The sequence below is a fragment of the Lathyrus oleraceus genome, chromosome 1 (assembly GCF_024323335.1).
Source record: "Lathyrus oleraceus cultivar Zhongwan6 chromosome 1, CAAS_Psat_ZW6_1.0, whole genome shotgun sequence".
Lineage (NCBI taxonomy): Eukaryota > Viridiplantae > Streptophyta > Magnoliopsida > Fabales > Fabaceae > Lathyrus > Lathyrus oleraceus.
This window is the reverse complement of record NC_066579.1, coordinates 435298418-435320488: the sequence shown is the minus strand read 5'-3', so window position 1 is coordinate 435320488 and position 22071 is coordinate 435298418. Positions and strand designations below refer to the sequence as shown.

The following is a 22071-nucleotide window of genomic DNA, read 5'->3' as shown; positions in this document are numbered from 1 at the left end:
ATTCTGAAATACATCTTTTCATTCTGAACAAAAATCCATAAATAATTTTTTCAGAATGAAACAAATATATCTTCAGCAAAGGGTTTTGTAAAGATAACAGTCCATTGATGGTCTCTATCAACAAATTTTAGATGAAAAATTCCCTTCTGAACATAGTCACGTAAAAAGTGATGTTTAATTTCAATATGCTTAGCCCTAGAATGCAAGATAGGAATCTTAGATAAACAAATAGCAGAAGTATTATCGAAAATAATATGAATGTTACTCTGAGATATCTGATAATCTTCTAGCTGACTCTTTATCCAGAGTATCTGAGTGCTACATCCAGAAGCTGCAATATATTCAGCTTCAGCTCTTGAAAGTGCAATTGTTGATTGTCTCTTGTTGGACCATGAGATCAAGTTATCTCCTAGAAATTGAAAACTTCCATAAGTACTTTTCCTTTATATTCTGTCTCCAGCATAGTCAGCATCACAATAGCCTACTAATTTGTATTCACTTGATTTCCTATAAAACAAACCAAGGTTGGTAGTACCTTTCAGATGTCTAAATATCCTCTTAACAACAGTTAAAGGAGTTTCCCTAGAATTTGATTGGAAGCGAGCACATAAGCAGACATTGAATAAGAAATCGGGTCTAGAAGTGGTTAGATAAAGGAGAGAGCCTATCATACCTCTAAATAGCTTCTGATTTACCTTACTACTTACCTCTTCTTTCTCCAGAATACATATAGGGTGCATTGGAGTCTTTGCTTGCTTAAATTATGATAAGTTAAACTTCTTAATAAGTTCCTTTGTATATTTGCTCTGATGAATGTACGTTCCTTCTGATCGTTGATCAATCTGGACTCCCATAAAGAACTTGAGTTCTCCCATTAGACTCATTTCAAATTCTCCCTACATTGACTTAGCAAAATCCTTGCACAACGAAGCATTAGCAGAACCAAAAATAATATCATCAACATAAATTTACACAACCCGAATATCATTCTTAAAAGTTTTACAAAAGAGAGTTATGTCAATTTTCCCTCTAGTAAAATTAGTTTCCAAACTTATCTCTGAAGTTTTATAAATATCTTTATCTAAGTAAAAATTGTTCATCAAAACACATGGATTTGTCATCATCAAAAAGGGGGGGGGGGGATTGTTGGAACAAGTTTGGTTATACAACTATCCTTAAGTTTTGATGATAACAAAGTGTAGAGAATAATTTTGTACTCTGACTATTTTTGTTAAGTGTTCAGATAAAAGAAAACAAATTTAGAGTTTAAAGAAGTCAAATCGGAATGCAGACGAAGTTTGAAGAAAATTGATAGCAAATTCTAAAAGTGAAGACACACTCTGAACAAAAGGAAGAATACAAAAGTGTGTTTAAAGTAAATTCAAGGTTCATCAAAGTCAACACTACTGCAAGGAATTATTTAGAACGGTTCTGGCAAAAGAATTAGATAGATCAAGCCTCTAAACTCTACTCAAGCTTCAACAACTCTTATATGAATCTTATTACCGGTAGTTAATAAGCAAAGGAAATGCTTCTATGAATAGTCTAAGCATCTGAACAAACAAGTAAATGCTTCTTCGTTTCTTGTTAAGAATTACTTTGGACTCTGATACTTTTAAGAATCACTTTGAATAGAATTTATAGTATACATCATATAGGCCCTGGACTTTGATCAAGCTTGACTTCATATCTTATATGAAGCCTCTGATTATGAAGAGAAAATATATTCAAGGAAAGTATAATTAAAAAGGCATTTACTTAAAAGGACGAATATGCCATATCTTCAAGGATTGTACTATGTACTAAAGGATCTTATCACGTCCCATCATCACCAACTCTCTGCTACTACCGCCACCCTACTGTTATATATGAAGTGACCTTCATACAACTGACACTTTAAGGGAAATTCCTATTCTATCCTCTAAAGGATCTATTTCACTTCTATATTTAGAGGAAGAAGAATATGGAAAGTGTGTGTGTGTGTGAGAGAGTCTTCGCATACGACGAAGGCACAACACTACAACACAAAGAGAGAAGTAACAAAGCACAAGAACAAAGAAAAATCATATGTGTAAAAAAGAAAAGAAAAGAGAGAAACACTTAGAGCTTTCATTATATATCATTTTAAGTGTATTCATTTGAACTTCATTGTGTGTTATCTGCTTCTTTGATAAGCAACCTTTGTAAACACAAAACAATTCTTCATCTTGGGTTAAGTCCTTGAGTGACTAGTGTTAGTCTAAATTCTCAAGAAGTCTTTAGAAATTTGTCTTTGAGTTGATTTCCTTGAGAGACCAGGTTGGTCAGGCTCTCAAGAATACATTGACTGTTAGTCTTTGTGTTTGTAATCATGTGGATTACTGGGTTAAGTCCTTTTCTAAGGAAAAACCACTCAGGGGGGTGGACTGGAGGTAAGCTAGTTAACGGTGAACCAGGATAAAAAATATGTGTTTTTATTTCATTATCTTTATCGTTGATGTTTGATACACTGGGTGACAAAAAGTTTTAAATCCAGAAACCCAATTCAAACCCCCATTTCTTGTGTTTCTTGCAGCTTCATGTTCCAATTACTAATGGAGACAAATTCAATAAAGATCAATGTCTTGAAAATGAGATTGAGCGAGCAGAGATGAAGGAAAAGCCCTTTGATAGTGCATTTGGCAGCTTGATGTATGCTAAAGTATGCATTAGGCCTGTCATTGCTTTCATATTTGGCGTCTTGAGACGATATCGGTCTAATCCTGGGAATGATCATTGGATTTCTGCTAAAAAAGTAATGAGATATTTGCAATTATGTTTTACTCTAAAAATAATAAAACTTCTAGTGGTTCTAAGCATTTGGAATTGAAGTATTTGACAGTTAGAGATCTTGTGAAGAAAAATGACATTGTTGTTGAGTACATTGGTATTTATTTCATGCTTGTTGATCCCCTAACCAATGGACTTAGGCCATTGTGTTCAAAAACCATGTTGAAAACATGGGCATTGTGAGTTCTTTTGATGTAATTAGTTTGTGGGAGTTTATTCTTTATGCCATTTTCTTATCATGTTGTATTTTATTTTAAACATTTAAGTATTCGATTGTTAAGTACTTTCTATTTTGAGCAATTGATATTGCAATGAATATTGTTATTATTATTTGTCATTATTTATTTATATGCCAATTGTTAGAATTAGGACTCAGTGTCATTGGGACCATGTGTCAATGGTTAACACAAGTTTGGAGTTTGAGCCATGATTATAATTTTGAGCTCAGCATCTTCGGGACCATTATATCGGTGGTTGATGCCATATTGGAGCTGAGGTATGATTTTAAGCTCGGCATTGTCAGGACCACTGTACCGGTGGTCAGCGCCATATTGGAGTTGACGCGTTATGGTTTGTAAACCCAAGCAATTTATTTGGCTTTACAGCATTTGAGAGAAATTATTAAAGACCGACAAAGAAAATAACAGTTTGGCTGTTGAATCACATAAGCATGTTATTTTCTTGCCACACTCCACACTATTGACTAGTTGAGGAGTCATTAGTATTTGTAACCATGGAAGATTTTATGTCAATGAAAGATATAATAATCGCCATGATTCGACACTGGTTGACTTTTGTTGGATGGAGTCATATTTAGATACTGCACTTGGAATCATTCATTTTCTAAAAATACGGTCACATTTTAAGAAATTAGTCATTAACCCGAGAGTCATTTTAAAATTTGTTTTAAAAAAATTAAAATCACACAATTGTTTTTGCCCAAGTGGGAGAATATTAGTTTTATCTGGCATTTTGCAGGCTACAATCAATTTTAGTTTGTGAAAAAGAGGTTAATCATGATTCTGATAGGGGTGCATAAATAAGCCCATTTATTGGTTAAGTAATCTTTTTAATTAAAGGCAGAGTATCTGAAACCTGATTGGCATGGGCAAAAGTGTGGACTTTAACCCTTGACCCATAATGGGTAGGTACTAGGGTTATATATATAATATAGTTAGGTCCACTTTGTAATCATGAATTCAGAAACATAATTGATGACTCTACAACTTTCTCCATTGATAGTTATGAACGGGAGTGTGAGATATAGAGGAATATCCTATCATTCATCTTTTTAGGATTCTGAATCAAGGTGACAAGAACGACAACCATTATTCCCAATAATGTCTATAATATGTAAGTGTTGATGTTATAATTTCATATAATTGATCAGTGAATTTTTCTGATTACAAAGTGCTCTTTTTATGCAATATTCGGTCTTTTTATCCCGATTCGCTCCATTGACCTCTTATAACCTGAAATCAAATAAAGGAGACAAAAACACATAAAAAAGAACTATAATGATGAAAACATAAATGGAATCAAAGGAAAAATAAGCTAAAAATATGATACATTTACCGCCTATCATGGTGTTAATTTTAATGCTTATGATTTGGAGAAATTGGGACATTTTGCTAGGTACAATTTCAATGTTGTGGTGAGATTTTTTTTAATACTTTTTGTTTAAGTCTATGTAGCATCAATGATTTAGATCTGGTTGCATATGTTTTAATCATTATGTATTTTTCGTTTCCAATCAAACCTTCTCTTATTTCCTTATGGGTTTATGCACAAGATTGTGTTAAGTCAGTTTCTTTGTTGAAGTTTAGAATGATCAAGGGGGTCTCTTGAGCTGTTATTGTTTCTCTATAAATTCCCTTGTTTTTTGAATTGGTAGGAGGATTTGTGATCTACATGTTAATTTCATATCATCAATTTCATACAAGAATTTTACCCTGAGTTTCATCGGCATATGCATATCATAACATGTATTTCTTTCATCATATTGCTTAGAAAGTCACTCAAAATAAAGTTTTGATATTATAGATAGACTAGTTGAATCAATTTTCAAATGTGCGTAAACTTAGCGGGCGAAAAATTTCAAGATCGAGCCTGCAATTGTCAATTTTATTGATCTACGGTTTGCATAGTTCAACCTGACGTGCTCATTTTATTTTTTCGATCTCATTTACGTTCGTATTTCAATCAGCCTGAGCCTTTTGAATCGAGCACTTTTTATTACAAAATTTGATCAAAACCTGTTTGTTTTCCAAAATTTTATTTTGCATACATCATTTAGTGCATTCATTTTATTTTTTCGCGCTCGATTTTTATTCATTTTAATCTCTTTTATTTTGTTTCTTATATCAAAATGTTAACAAAAAAGAAATATAATTTAATAATTAGTTAGATTGATTCTATTTTATTTTAATAAAATTGTTTGATTTTGTTCTTATTTTCAATTTAAAACTCTTTTTAATCCATAAGACGTATAGAAGGGGCATTTGTGGGATTTTTTAAAAATTAAAAATCCTAATAGCATTCATATATATTAATTATTGTGAGAAATGAGAGGCACTTACCCATCCAATACACCACGTAGCGCTATTTTCATTGGTCACCATTTGATTTTTGAAAGTCAAAATATTTAAGAGAGAGACATTGAGAGGAAATGGATATTCTCTCTCTCTCTCACATACACACACACACATAATTTTTTTTCTTTCCTCCTCTTCCTCTTTCGATTTCCTCCCCTTTCTTTTTTTTGTTTCCATTTTTCTCTTCTTCTTTCACACATTTGTGACCATCCATTTCCTCTTCTTCTTTCCAACCGCCAACTCACTCACCTTTAGCCGCCACTCCCATCATTCAACTTTTCTCCCTCTGCCTCACACTTTCCTTCTTTCCCTTCCATTCTCCACCCTCGTCGCCTTCATAACCACACCTTCAACCTTTCCAACTCAAACACTTCCCAACTATACCTCATGCCCTCCGTACTCCACCCTCCATTACTGGCTCCACCTTCCACCTCCATTTTCATCACCTTGAAACAACCACAAACCACCATCCGTAATTTTCTAATTTCGATCCAACAACAACTCTGACCACCCTACCACACCACCGGTCAATAAAGTTCACAACACCACCATCAACAACTTCAGTCGTCACTCCTTTTCTTGCAACCACATCCATTTCAAAAACACCATAATTATCCTCATCACCTTGCTCATAAAACTCAACAACATAACTTCACCACCGCACGAGCAACTCAATGCCACCACTGTTGCAAGTGACGAAACCATTTCATTCCAAAAAATCGTACTTGACCCTCATGCACAAGCCAAATACGTTGCTACTCCATCATCACACGTCAAAAACTTCAACATCGTTACAAATTCGCTTTTTTGGTTGGTATTTTGATTTTAATATGTATTGTGCTTTGTGTATTTATGTTACTTTCTGTTTATGTTGCATCGCAGTTTTGTGTACATCATTCTAGCATTAGTTGTTGTTAATTTTTTCATTTTGATTCGAACGTTGATTACGTTAGCATTGTTTCAATGTAAATATGATGTGTTTGTGTTGTTGTTGTTGTGGTTTTATTTTGTTGCTTTTGAAATCGGATAAAACCCATGAATTTGACATAATATATATGCCGTTATTATGTAGAAATTTTGTTTGATATATTGATAACATGTTGATGTGTATTCATATGGTTTTGTTTGTGTTTGGCGTTTCATTCTGCACCGTTAGTTGTGTTATGTTATAATTCACGCGCGTTAGCTTTCAGTTGCGTTACACTATGTCTTTTCGCATTAAGTTTCATTTCTTTATGTTTTCGCTTCTTTGAATTTTGTTTTCGTACGCATTTCGATTCGCTTGCGATGATCATGTTAAGCGTTAGCATTTTGTTTGAATTTTCTTGGTTTGCATACAACATTTTCAATTTGGCTTTCGTTACATTTTAATTCAATTTCATATGCGCTCCCAATGGTTTAACATATCGACAATCCGTATTTTTTCTTTTCGCCACTTCGTGCTTCGACATGTGACCTTTGCTTTCACGATATTATATTTTGTTGTGTTTCGATTTTATTTGCGATTAATGTATTATACGTTAGCAATTTGTAATTTGATTTGTGTTGAGATACAACGATCCAACTTCGTTACATTCACATAGAATTTGAATCCTACTTTTGGTAGCTTTGTATTACACGTTTTCGCATTACACGACATCGACTCACATCCTCGCGTCCTGATTTTGATCCTTACACATTTCACTTCGCTTTACTCTTTCAATTCAATTACAAGGAATGTGTGCTATAAATATTTTGTATGCACTTTCTCTTTTTATTTTATCGCGTGCTTTGTACATATTCGCTTCGATTTACTTTGTGGCGTTAAGTTATGCCTTGGGCTAGGGTTCGCGTCATCACGATTAGAATTGGCGCCTTTCGCAATGCAATTTGCAACCTCGTGTTATGATTCTAACTTTCATTTATTCTTCAATCATCTTTTACCACTGATTCAAAATAACTTTAAACCATTTTTAAAAAAAAACATGTTAAACCATTTTACAAATCATTTTCCACTAACGCGAATAAACCCTCGATCAACATCGGTTTTTCTTTTCCGCTTCTTCTTCGGTTATAAAATATTTTCTTAATAAAAATGAAAAACAAATGACCGAGAGATGCACATCTCTTTAAACCTCTTAATAGTCGAGCGCTCGGAGCACACCTGATTCAAAATGACTATTAGTTTTTCAATCTAAAACACATTAATTAAACTTGGAATCAAGGGACAATTGGAAGCACATCCATGTAAATCCTGAGTAAACGTCAGCGTGGTGCACACCTATGCTCAAATGTCAAAAACTCAATTTCACTTATGAATCAACAAGTTCAGATTCTGAACAAGTCTCGGAGTTTGATATCAGAATCAGATATAGCAGCGAAATAAATATCGATCAAAAGTAAATGCAAGCAACACACACAGATTATCCTGGTCTCTCTCCTCAATTGAGAGTAGTTCAGTCCCCTTGCCTCAACAAGAGATTTTCACTATAATCAAACAAGTTACAAATTGCTCAAGCACACTTGCAAGAGACTTAAATGCTCAATCAACCTAGAAAGAGACTTCTGCTCAAGCAACCTTACAAGAGACTTATGCTCAACTAACCTAGAAAGAGACTTCATTGCTCAAGTACACAGACAATAGACTTCCTTTCTCAAGTACGCAGGCACGAGACTTCATCTTCTTTAAACAAATAATTTAATAGAAAATATAACTACTATACTTTGATACAAAATCAAAAGTATAACAATTGTGCAACAATCACAAATATTTTCAACCTTTCTAAAATTTCTAAGATAAGATAAGATAAGAAATCTTATGATCTTAAGCAATAACAGTTACAGAAATAACAGCTCAGAGTTATGTCAAAGATCTTGTATTGCGTTGTAATGTTGTAACCTTCCTTTGAATCTTTAAATTGCTTTTATAGAGGTAGAGAAAGATTTGTTCGAGGGTTTGAACATAACGAACAAACTCAGTGAAGAAGTATGCCAAGAGAGACGATGGAGACTAACATCTGGTTTGAAGCTTTGTCCACTGAATAATGACATAGTCCATAACACCTTTCAAAGTAATACGTATCTACCAAAAGGTAGAACACACTGAAGAAGTCACATCACCATTCTTTGAGCCTTGCAAAACCAAACCATAGTTGACTCTATTCAGAAATCCGAGGTTGTGACAAGACAGGTCTACTTTAGCACAGTGTACGAATCAAAGGCTCTTCATACAATCAGAGTTTGATCTGTCACCAGAGGCTGAAGCCTGAGACCAGAGTCTGAACCATCAGAGGCTGATGAACTCATTCAGAGTCATCAGATTCTGATCAATCAGAATCAGACTCAATATTACTTCTCCACATGTGTTTGTGATCCTACACACTTGAATATATATTAGTATACTCATTTATTCTTAAGTACTTTGTTATCATCAAAACTAAAGGGATATGAACAATCTTGTTCCAACAATATTCCGCAAAGATCAAATCTTCATAAAAATGGACGAGAAAGGATAAAGAGATGCACAACTCTTTAAAAGCCTTGGGTAAATGAACGTCCGATGCACACCTTGCTCCAACGATTACCCTAGTCCAAATAAAATCTTTCAACCAATCAAACTTGTTTTTTGCCCTTGCGCAACTTCAAATACCTTTTTTTTTAGAAACGAGTGTGCTTTATCCATTTTGATGCGAAACAAACAAATGCTTCAGTATTCAAGAGCGAGCATCAAGATAAGGTTTAACCGCTCAAAATGTCTAAAGCGACACTCTTTAAAATCAATCAACCAACACATAATTTTCTACAAAGAACTACGTAGCTTTGAGTTCTCCATCGCACCTGAAGATACGTAGGAGCATGATTTTGAAATCTTGTCAGACACAATAATGTTAGATAATTAAATGATAATCCTGGATAATCTTCGAAGAATCGTGTTCGTTCACTTTCCGAACAAAGTATTTCGACCCTATTTATGCCTGGGTTCACGAAATCTTTGTGGGGATAATTCTTGAAGAAAGAATGTTTCTGGCAAAAGAAAGATTCTGGAACGTAGAATGGTTTTTGTGTGCAACCCTAAACCGAGGCCAGATTTCCCCCTTTTATAGGAGAACGAAAACTGAAAACGAAAAGTCATACCTTTTCAAGAAAAACGGTAATAACGGTTGGGAAGGTTCAAACGTTCAAAAGTCATACCTTTTCAAGAAAAACGGTAATAACGGTTGGGAAGGTTCAAACGTTCAAAAGTCATACCTTTTCAAGAAAACGGTAATAACGGCTTCGCCCCTTGGAACCCAGTTTTCAATTACTTGCAGTCAATTACACGTTGGCTCTACGAGCGTGCACTCCGCACTACTCCTAACTCGTTTCCAAGCTTTAACGCATAATTGCATTGGCCTAGAGTAAATCTCATTACTACTAAAATCATGGGTGATACTAAAATCACCAACAAATCCCCCCCATTTTAGTGTAATCCTTGATTTACTTAATATATACAATAAAATATATAAGGGTATATTACAATCAAACAGATGCATAAACGAAAATGTCTTGCGATTGAATTTTCATTTTAGTACAAATACACATTTCAAACACTCGAAAATCTGGGTGTCATAGCGATTGAACCCGTCAATCCATTTGAATGTCAGAAGATATAGTACACATATGTTTCTTACAATACTCTACTATTCATACTTGACACTTTACAAGCCATGTGTCCTTATCCATTAATAAGCATATAGGAAGCCAAGTCCAAACTTCTTGAAGCGGCAAAACTTCATGCTTACATAGGTGATTCTTTTAATCTTGTACCTGCATTTACAATTTTTCAAAAGAACCATTAAGAAGATATACTTCAACCTAACCATCACTTGCAGGTCTGAGCACATACCCTGGGAAGATAAATATAATTGCTCCAATCTTTAACTATGATCTTTCCACATTGAATTCTGCTTCTAACGTCATATTAGAAGGGAATTGGGTATATCAAAGCTAATAGATTTAAATGGACTTTAATCCCATCCCAATTACCGACTTCTTTACTAAGTCTCTAGCTAACCCCTTCGTCAAGTGGTCAGCTAAGTTTTGTTGCGACCGAACAAACTCTATAGATATCACCCCATTCATGATTAATTCTCTAATCATACTATGTCTGACACCCAAATGTCTAGACTTTCCATTGTATATTTGACTATAAGCTTTAGCCAATGTGGCAGTACTATCACAACGGATAGAAATTGGTGATATCGGTTTAGGCCATATCGGAATCTCGTATACCAAGTTCCTTAGCCATTCTGCTTCTTTACCAGCAGCAGCTAATGCTACAAACTCAGATTCCATTGTGGAACTAGTTATACATGTTTGCTTCTTGGAAGCCCATGAGATAGCACCTCCCCCAAGCAAGAACACCCATCCACTTGTAGAGGATGAATCTTCAGCATTATTTATCCAACTAGCATCCGAATAACCCTCTAACACCGAAGGAAATCCCATATATGACAATCCATAATTCATTGTACCCTTCAAGTACTTGAATACCCTAGTTATCGCATGCCAATGATGCCGGCTAGGATTACTCGTAAATCTGCTTAACTTTCCAACCGCATAAGCAATATCCGGTCGAGTGCTAATCATAGCATACATCAAAGAGCCTATAGCTCTTGAATATTCGAGTTGATCTACAGGTTTACCTGTATTTGGCATAAGTTTTTCTCCCGGATCCATTGGAGTACTTACTGGAGAACAACTTTCACAATTGAACTTCTTGAGCATTTTCTCAATGTAATGAGATTGCGTAATTACAATCCCTTTATTTTCCCGTTTAATCTTAATTCCTAGAATAACGTCCGCTTCTCCCATATCTTTCATGGAGAACTTTGATGACAAGAAATTCTTTGTTATATCAATTTGATTTTGGTCGGTGCCAAAGATCAACATGTCATCAACATATAAGCAAATGAAAACTCCTTTACCGGATGTATCAAATTTGCTATATACACATTTGTCAGCTTGGTTTAGAATGAAACCATTGGACAAAACAACCTCATCAAACTTTTGATGCCACTGCTTCGGAGCTTGTTTTAGCCCATATAATGACTTAATTAGTTTACACACTTTATGTTCATTACCAGGCATTACAAAACCTTCAGGTTGCTTCATATACACTTCTTCTTCCAAATGACCATTCAGAAATGCTGTTTTGACATCCATTTGGTGAATCACTAGATTATGAATAGCCGCCAAGGCAATCAACAATCTAATAGTAGTGATACGGGCAACAGGAGCATAGGTATCGAAATAATCAATCCCTTCCTTTTGTCTGAAGCCTTGGATAACTAGTCTAGCTTTAAACTTGTCAATTGTACCATCGACTTTCATCTTCTTTTTGAAGATCCATTTGCAACCCAATGGTTTGCAACCTGGTGGTAAATCAGATAGTATCCAAGTATTATTTTCCATGATAGAGCCAATCTCTTCATCAATTGCTTCTTTCCAAAAAGCAGAATCTCGAGACTTGATAGCTTCATCATACGTTCTTGGATCCTCTTCAATACTATAGCAATAATAATATTGAGTGTCAATCTGATCCTTTGATCCCTCAACTAAATATAGTTGGAAATCAGATCCATAAGATTTAGTTTTTCTAGCTCTTTTGCTCCTACGGGGTTCAAGTGCTTGACTTGGCACATCATTTGAATGATCATCTCTTAGAGATTCATCTGAAATAGGTATAGAGTCCTTTGGTCTAGGTACAGAGGAGAAACAGTTCTCATCAAATATGGCATCTCTCGATTCTATAATTGTGTTAATAGAGATCGAGTCATTAGGCTCTATAACATAGAACCTATAGGCCTTGGAGTGCTCAGCATATCCAACAAAGATGCAAGCTACACCCTTTTCACCCAAAGTTTTCCTTTTTGGGTCCGGGAGTCTAACCACGGCCCTACAACCCCAAACACGTAGAAATGTCAGGTTGGGTCGTTTCTTATACCAAAGTTCATATGGGGTAGTTTTGTTCCTTTTATTGGGAACTCTATTTAACAAATAGCATGCCGTTAACATGGCTTCTCCCCAAAATCCTTCACTCAGACCAGAGTAAGATAACATGGCATTCACCATTTCTTTTAGCACTCTATTTTTCCTTTCAGCCACACCATTTTGTTGAGGTGTGTAAGGAGCCGTAGTCTCATGAATGATTCCTACGGATTGGAAAAACACAGGATCATAATATTCACCACCTCTATCTGTGCGTAATGTTTTAATCAACACATTTTGTTGCACTTCAACTTCAGTTTTATAAATTTTAAATTTATCTAAGGCTTCGTCCTTAGCGTGCAACAAATAGACATAGCAGAATCTAGATGTGTCATCTATGAAAGTGACAAAATATTTTTTATGCCCTAATGATGGAGTAGCATGCAAATCACATAAATCACTATGTATCAACTTAAGAATGACAGATTTCCTTGTTATACTTTTAAATGGTTGCCTAGTTATCTTAGTTAACATGCAAGTTTTACACTTTTCTACATTTTTATCAAGATTAGGAATTAATTTATCTTTAGACATTTCATGCATTCTTTTATAATGTACATGTCCTAGGCGAGCATGCCATAACGAAGAATTGATAATATTCGAAGAGGACATAAATACAGAACCAGAATCATTAGGAACTCCATTCAAATTCATCATAAACATACCATTATTATAATATCCAAATCCTACAAACACACCAGACTTTGATAATACATATTTATCTGATTCACACACTTGCTTGTATCCAAGCTTATTTAATACAGGGCCAGAAATTAAATTCTTTCGTAATTTAGGAACATACAAAACATTAAACAAAGTAATAGTTTTTCCGGAACTGAATTCTAACACCACGTTTCCTTTGCCTTCAACGGGAGCGAAGTGATCATCTCCCATGTAGAGGACAGAACCATCTTCCACTGGAACAAAAGTCTTGAACCAGAAACGATCCTTGCAAACATGTGTAGTGGCGCCAGAATCAATCCACCATGCGGTAGCATCATCCTGCACATAGAATGCTTCAGAATTTAGTGAAACAGAATGTTTAATTAAACTATTCAAATCACGAATTGATTTCTGACCTTGGTTTTCGGATTGGTCCTTAGACCCCTTTCCTGAACCACTTGCATTCGCGTTATCGTGCTTTTTAACGAAGCGACAATCCCTCTTGAAGTGGCCTGTTTTACCACACTTCCAGCATTCTAATTTCGGTTTCTTGTTAGCACCGAAACTGCCCTTATTGTCCTTGAAAGCACGCTTCTTTCCTTTGTTTTTGTTGTTACCGTTCCTACCACCCTCTTCGATCATATTAACCGAGGGTCCAACAATTTCTTTGCCTTTTCCTTTGTTATCCTCCTGCGCTCTTAGAGATTCTTCTATGCGCAAGTGACTTCCAATTTGGATCAAAGACAGTTCGTCTTTTCCATGTTTCAGATTGTGTTTGAAATCTTTCCACGAAGGAGGCAACTTGTCTATGATGCTTGAGACAGATATTGTTTCATCCATATTTAATCCGTGTAGTGTGAACTGTCCAAGGATTCGGAGGAGTTCATTGAATTGTTCCATGACAGACCTTGATTCAACCATTTTGTAGTTGTTGAAATCAGTCACCAGAAACTTTTTACTGGACGAGTCCTCTGCCATGTACTTGGATTCGAGACAATCCCACAATTCCTTTGCAGATTCTATGTTTTGGTAAATATCAAATAAGGGATCAGACATACCGTTAAGAATGTGCCCTCTGCATATGTAGTCGTCGTTCTCCCACTTTGATCTGCGTCTCAGATTTTCAACTGTGTCATCTTCCCGAATTTCTGGAATCGGTGTAGATAGGACATGCACCACCTTCAACGTTGTCAACATGAAATGCATCTTCTTTTGCCAACGCCTGAAATCTTGTCCTTGAAACTTGTCCAATTTTCCGAAATTTCTGGTCATCTCCTTGACGGTGTTTCCTCCAGCCATGATTATCAGATGAATACTTTGTTCGTTTGTTAGATAATTAAATGATAATCCTGGATAATCTTCGAAGAATCGTGTTCGTTCACTTTCCGAACAAAGTATTTCGACCCTATTTATGCCTGGGTTCACGAAATCTTTGTGGGGATAATTCTTGAAGAAAGAATGTTTCTGGCAAAAGAAAGATTCTGGAACGTAGAATGGTTTTTGTGTGCAACCCTAAACCGAGGCCAGATTTCCCCCTTTTATAGGAGAACGAAAACTGAAAACGAAAAGTCATACCTTTTCAAGAAAAACGGTAATAACGGTTGGGAAGGTTCAAACGTTCAAAAGTCATACCTTTTCAAGAAAAACGGTAATAACGGTTGGGAAGGTTCAAACGTTCAAAAGTCATACCTTTTCAAGAAAACGGTAATAACGGCTTCGCCCCTTGGAACCCAGTTTTCAATTACTTGCAGTCAATTACACGTTGGCTCTACGAGCGTGCACTCCGCACTACTCCTAACTCGTTTCCAAGCTTTAACGCATAATTGCATTGGCCTAGAGTAAATCTCATTACTACTAAAATCATGGGTGATACTAAAATCACCAACAAATAATAATAAAAAAATCTCTCTTTCTTTCTTTCTCGCTTAATAGATAGAAGATCGCAAACTAACATCACGTTAACACTCATTCGTATAACTAAATAAATGGATCCCGTTGAACACAACAGATGCGAGGGATGCTAATACCATTTTTTTAAAGGGATTTTATCAATATTTTTTCTTTGTTTTAGAATAAATAAAGTTCGGTGATGAGTCAGTTTTTATTTCGAGTGCGCAATGCGTTCGGGTATTTTCTACACCGTCCGATGATCAAAAACTATCAAAAACTTTAGTGTTCTTCTACATGGCTTCATGAGTCGTTTCCTTGGCATGTTAGTGACTTACAGTCATGTTCACCTTCACCAGAAGGAACTTTAGTTTCAGATCCAAGCCAACTTGATAAAAAATTATATGCAGTTTTGTTAGAGCTTCCACAAAATCTAACTTCTCATTAGGCTATGAGAGCATCAAATAAGAATTTTCACAACCATCTTGGAATATGGTAGTTGCAGTACTTTAGATAAGTTTAAGCAGTTAATCATAAATGCATCATGTTTAATAATTTGGGTAGCATAATTATTCATTTCTGTCTCATGCTTAATAATTTGGGTAGCATAATTATTTATTTATTATAGTTGTTTCTCTTTATTTTATTTTCAGGGAAAGCATTATCTCATGGTGTTGAAAAAAGTCTATTATCCTTACGACTGTCTATTGAAAGTTATATTTTGTTCTACTAATAATAAAATTTATTTGAAATTTTGTACTGGTGGTAGAGAAGTTTTATTTTCTTACTGTACTCTTAAATTAACTATATTTAGAAGTATAATTAAATTTGTATGTATATGTGTTTAAAAGGAAAGCAGAAGAATTGTTATATCTTTTTTTATAAATATTTTATTAATTATTTATGGGATTTTTTTAACCTCTAAAAACAAAATTCCTCTAGTTTAAATATAATACCATTTTTTAAAATTTATAAGCTGAGTCAAATTTGCTTTGTTGTCATGTCATCAAAAATGAAAAGAGTGTCCTATTTAGACCAAGAACAGGCTTACATGTTTATGACAAGGAGGTAACGAGCTGAAGTTAAAACTAGTGACTGCAATATTTATAAATTAAAATTCTAGGGGAGTATAATGAGTAGATGAACCAATAGTTAGTTAATCTTGTATCAAAATGAATCACACTGATATTATATATGTTACAAATTCAACCCAACAGGCACCTCTTTCTCTTCCTTCCCTTCAAGAATCTCACATGGCTTTTCAAGCCAACTAAAACCAGGCAACTTATTGACATTTCTTTCCTTCATTACCTTCCTCACATTTCTAGCCTCTTCCCAATCTCCTTCAGCGGCATAAATATTTGATAGTGTAACAAAGCCACCAGGTCCTTTTAGCTGCATTCTCATTATTTCCTCGGCCATCTTTTTAGCAAGATCTCTTCGTCCATGGATTTTGCACCCGTTTAGAAAAGCTCCAGCCATTGATTCTGTGATTTGTATTGGCATGGCCTTCAGAAACTCATATGCTTCAACTATCTTTCCTGAACGACAGAAGAGATCGACAACACAAGCATAATGCTCCGTACTTACGTCAACTCCGTAACATTCTTTCATTAATTTGAATATCTCTAACCCTTTTTCCACTGAACCACTATGGCTGCATGCTGAAAGAATACATGTAAAAGTAACTTCATTTGGCTGTAATCCTTGTTCCAGCATTTTCGTAAACAGGTCCATCGAGGAATCAACCATACCACACTTCCCGTAGCAATCAATCATTGCATTCCATGACGCAACATTCTTACAATCAATCTTGTCGAATACATTTCGAGCATCTTTTAAACTCCCACACTTGGAATACATATCAATAAGAGCACTTGCAATGAAAACATTGGCATCAAAACCCTTCCGGCATATAAATCCATGAATTTCTCTTCCCCATTTAATAGAACCTACTGACCCACACGCAGGAAGCAGTGCTGCAAAAGTTACTTGATTAGGACAAGTCCTCGAAACTAGCATCTCCCGAAACATCTTAAACGCTTCCTTGACTTCACGATTTTGCACAAAGCCAGAAATCAAAGCATTCCATGCAACCACATCAGGAACAAAACCCTCTTTTTTCATTCTCTCCATGAAACCAAAAGCTTTTCTACTATCTCTCAAACGAGCATACGTAGCCATGATAGCATTCCATGTAAAATCATTCGGCTCATATCCCTCCATCTTCATCCTCTCAAACAACACCAACGCTTTCTCAATTTCCCCCATATTACAAAACCCACAAATCATCGATGTCCACGAAGCAACATCTCTCTCAGACATTCCATCAAACACCCTACAAGCATAACCAATGCTCCCACATTTACAATACATATCAATCAAACCATTCCCAATGGAAACATCATTCCCAAAACCCATCTCACAAACCATCCCATGAACCTGCTTCCCTTTCTCCACATCCATCAAACCAACACATGTTTTAAGAACAATACCAAGTGTAAACTTATTACCAATTAGACCAATTTCACGCATCCGGCGAAAGTAAAACAATGCATCATCAAAGTAACCATTATACACCATACCTAAAACCATCCAATTGAATGCAAAAACATTTGGATGTTCAGTTTTTTTAAATAATATTTTTGCTGATTCTAAGTCTGCAGAACTAGAATACATTCCAATAAGTTTGGAACTTAAAGACATGATGTTCATGTTCAATCCAGTTGTGAGTAACATTGCATGGAGTTGCTTGCCAGGTTTCAAGGCTTTTGCTTTTAAGCATTTTTGCAGGCACAAAGCAATGTCATAAGGTGTCCATCTCAATTGAGAAGAAAATGTCAAACTTTTCATCATGCTATTATAACATACTACTGCAGAAGAAACAAGTTATGGTGATTCTTAGAGGTTTGTTTCAACAAAATCTTGTTACACTCGTGTTCCTTCACCATGTTAGATATCATATGTTTTTTAAGAGTTTGCGCTCAAAACGACACCGTTACCTTGGGTTAGGTTTTTGTTTTGTGTGAAACAAAAACGAATTTCAAAACAATGCGTTTGCCGGGAGTCGAACCCGGGTCTATTGCTTGGAAGGCAATTATCCTGACCGTTGGACTACAAACGCTGCTTGTTGTTAACTTTATCAGATAAATTACATATTATACTTGTCGAAAAAGGAAGTAAAACGATATATTAAAGTAATGATATAAACAGTATCATACACATTAGTATCTTTGTCGAGAAAAATAATTGGCAAATCATTGAAACTAATTCTCTACCCAAACCTTGTTTGATTTAGAACTTAGATGATCCCAAAGTTAAGCATTTCAACTGTCAACTAAATAATTTTTTATATATCTTTATTATTTTTCTAATTTATTTTGTGCACTAAAAAAAAAGTTTGTTCGAACTAAGAAAATTTTTGTTAGGGGAATCATCCCTCACTAAATGTATAGGTTTTGTTAGGATACACCCCTCATAAATAACAAAACAAACAACAAAATTAAAAAAAATGTATGAGGATACCCTTGCAAAAAAAAAAAGGAGGGATTTTGAAATTTTAAATGTTAGGATTGTGGGGGGCAACCCTTAACAGATTGTTGGCCGTTGAAAAAAATGTCATTGACCATTGTAATTTACGAGGTGTTGCCCCTAACAAAACGTAATTGTGTTATATCGTGGGGAGCCCCTCACAACTTTATTCGTGCTAGTAGAATCAGAAACTTTAACTATTTTAGTTGTATTTTGCGAGGGGTTGCCCCTAGCAAAAAGTAATTGTTGCTATAGTGTGGGGAGTTGTCTCGCAATTCTCTGAGCCAATGTCTCATCACCATTTTCGTGTGTCAATAGAGTCATAAGTGTTAGGTGCATTTTAGGCCCCAAGCTAAATGTGGACGTTAAGCAGCACGAGGAATACCTCGATGATTTCTCCATTAAATCAATGTTTCAGTCATTGCTCTCTCAGTTCCCCCATTTTGTTTCCATCTGATATTTTTCCATTTTTCTTCCTCCTCTAACATTCATCCTCTAACATTCTTCTTCTTCTCCTCTTTAAAATTTCAACTCTTTAAAGATAAATATTTTACTCATTTATATTTATTTTTTGTTTATTTTTTATTTTTTAGTTTATATTAAATATTTATTGATAGTTTTTATTTTTTATTTTCTACTTTTATATACCAATTTCATCATCTAAAGATATCAAATTTGATAAAGAGATTGGAAGCTAAAGTTTGCTGTAAATTTTGTTCATCCAAAATAAGTTGCGAGGGGCTTACCCCCTAGCAAATAATTTACGATGCTTAATTAGTTAGAGGACATCTCCCCTCACAAATTTTTGTTTTGTGAAGGAATTTTTGCATTAGTGAGGAGTTTTACCACTAGCTAAAAACGAATTTTCTTATAGTTGTAGGACAAAAGATGCTCATAGCATATCTTATATTTTATTAACTTAATTGCAACTATGGTCCTCTTATTTTACATTTTTTTGGATTTTGATCCTTCCATTTTTAAAAATCATGATTTTGATCTCTTTTTAAATTATGAATTTGATTTTAACTCCCTCTCTAATATGACACATTTTGTTAATGATGAGGCGTTATCCAAGATGACGTGGCAATGCCAAGTCACTTTAAAATTAATCTTATTCATTTTCCTTAATTTGATATATAGGTTAATGTATTTTGATGAATAGTATTTAATTTTAGTTTTAAAAATTAATATTAATTTAAATAATTTAGTTTTAATTAATATTAATATTTTTAAATATGTTTTTATTTTAGAATTAATTAATTAACAGTTAATAATTAAACATATCTTTGCCCAACCATTTTAGCCCACATCCCAATGATATTTTTTCAAGTTGAAATCAAATTCATGAATAAACTTTATAAAAACAAAAATATTTATAAAGAAATCGATGTGAAGCTATTTTTCTCTCACATAACTGTTTCTCTTGTTTCTCATTATTGTTTCACGTCTTCTTAATTCTTCTCTTGGTAATCTCTTTCAATAGATTGTGTTATTTTGCTGAGTTCCATAGACAATGAAAAATATTTAAACTATATCTTAATTTGTGTGATATTAGAAAGTTTGGTCAGTATCAATGATCTATGTGAAGTACTATACATAATTTTCTTGTTATAAACAAAAAATTTCAGAACAAGCTGGAAATTACCATTGACAACATCCTTTGAAAATTGGAGGAAAGGTGGTAGTTGCGAAATTTCTTTCAGTTTAGAAGTTCTCAATCAATTGCAGCAATATAATACATAATTCAATGGAAATACCATTCTTAATGTTACACAGATCAATGAATTTAATCACTTTATACCATTCTGAGGAGCAATCATAATAGACATTGATACATCGAAGCCTAACACAAGGAGATGGTCAAAAGATGAAATGGATAACATAGCAACACATGGTGTTTTATATAGTAGTCCCACATTATTTTCATTACAAATGTTTAGTTTTTAGTGTTTATATATCATATCTTACACAAACACAACAATTTAATTGTAGGTTAATAAGATGGACCAAAGACATGGGCCAAAAAGGTTATGCCCAAACTATTTCATTTAAAATTTTGATTAATTAATTAATTATAAAAATTAATTATAAAATATTAATAATTTATTTATTAATTAAAATAATATTAATTAATTAATCATCTTAGTCAATAAAAAAAATTTCAAATTAATTTTAAAATGATCTGACATTGACACATCATCTTATGACATTGACATATCATCTTAGATAATGTCACATCATTAAAAAAAAAGTTTCAAATCGAAGAGGAGACTAAAATTAAACTCAAAATTTTAAAAAGAGATTAAAATTAGGATTTTTAAAATCGAGGGATCAAAGCCCAAAAAAATATAAAATATGGAGACCATGATTACAATTAAACTTATTTTATTTTATTTTATTTTACTTATATCAAAACAAAGAATAAATAATACAATTTTTGGAAGAATATAAATATATAGTTTTCTTTTATTAATTTCCCTCTTGAAAAACTCAATACGAGAATTTTACAAAATGGATACTTAGGATTAGTAGGAATAGTTAGATTTATTATTATTATTATTATTATTATTATTGTTATTATTATTATTATTATGCTTAGCAGTTTGTTGAATAAAGTCATATTTTTTAAGAAAGTGGAGTAATGTAAACATGGATTAAGATTTCTCTCTAATTACACTTAATTAGTTTATGTTGTCGGCTATTTAAAACTATGAGATTAAATTCAAATTGATCCGAATAAAAATTACAAATCAATTTAAAAATGGATTGTGAGACCCGATACTCACTCCTCGAGAAACTCTATTGTGCACTTGCATGAGCCGCTAAATGTTTAAGACAATACATGTTAACTCACACCACGTGGTTAATATCAAAATGGATCCCATGAAATACACATTCGAGAAACCGGCTCTAACAGGAAGGATCGTCTGATTGCAGATGTTGTTAGCCAAATATGACATACAATATGTTACACAAAAAGTCATCAAGGATAGTGTGATGGTAGATCACCTTACTCACCAACCAATGGAAGAGTGTCAACCGATGAAGTTTGATTTCCTAGACGAAGACGTCATGGTCATAAAGGATTATGAGATCCCAGGTCCCCCGAACCAGGGGTGCGATGGACGCTTATGTTCGATGGTGCTTCGAATGCTTTAGGACATAGGATTGGGGAAATTCTGACATCTCCAAAGAAATTTCATCTATCCTTCACTGCAAGGTTGTGTTTTGATTGTACCAACAATAACACTGAATAGGAAGCTTGAATCTTGGGTTTAAAAACAATTATTGACTTAAGGATTAAGATCTTAGAAGTATACGGAGATTCAGCTCTGGTTATACACCAAGTCAATGGTTATTGGAACACTCGACATCCTAAATTGGTTCCATATCAGGATCATGTATTGGAATTGGCATCTCAGTTTGAAGAGATCACCTTTACTCACATCCCCCGGGATGAGAATTAAATTACAGACACGTTGGCAACTATGTCATTTATGTCATCTATGTTCAAAGTAACTTGGCCCAACCATGAGCCGATCGTAAGAATCATACACTTCAAGGAATCTACACATTTTCT

General features: G+C 34.3%; 1 protein-coding gene and 1 non-coding gene across 2 annotated transcripts; both read right to left on the bottom strand.

The window, feature by feature from the left end:
* Positions 1-16066: 16066 nt before the first annotated feature.
* LOC127115873 (pentatricopeptide repeat-containing protein At5g59600) lies at positions 16067-17934 on the bottom strand. The gene has a single exon (XM_051047298.1). The coding sequence runs from the start codon at positions 17814-17816 to the stop codon at positions 16158-16160; it is 1659 nt and encodes a 552-aa protein (XP_050903255.1). The 5' UTR covers positions 17817-17934; the 3' UTR covers positions 16067-16157.
* A 78-nt stretch (positions 17935-18012) lies between these two features.
* TRNAG-UCC (transfer RNA glycine (anticodon UCC)) lies at positions 18013-18084 on the bottom strand. Its single transcript has one exon. It is a non-coding gene; the product is annotated as a tRNA-Gly (tRNA).
* Between the last annotated feature and the right edge of the window lie 3987 nt (positions 18085-22071).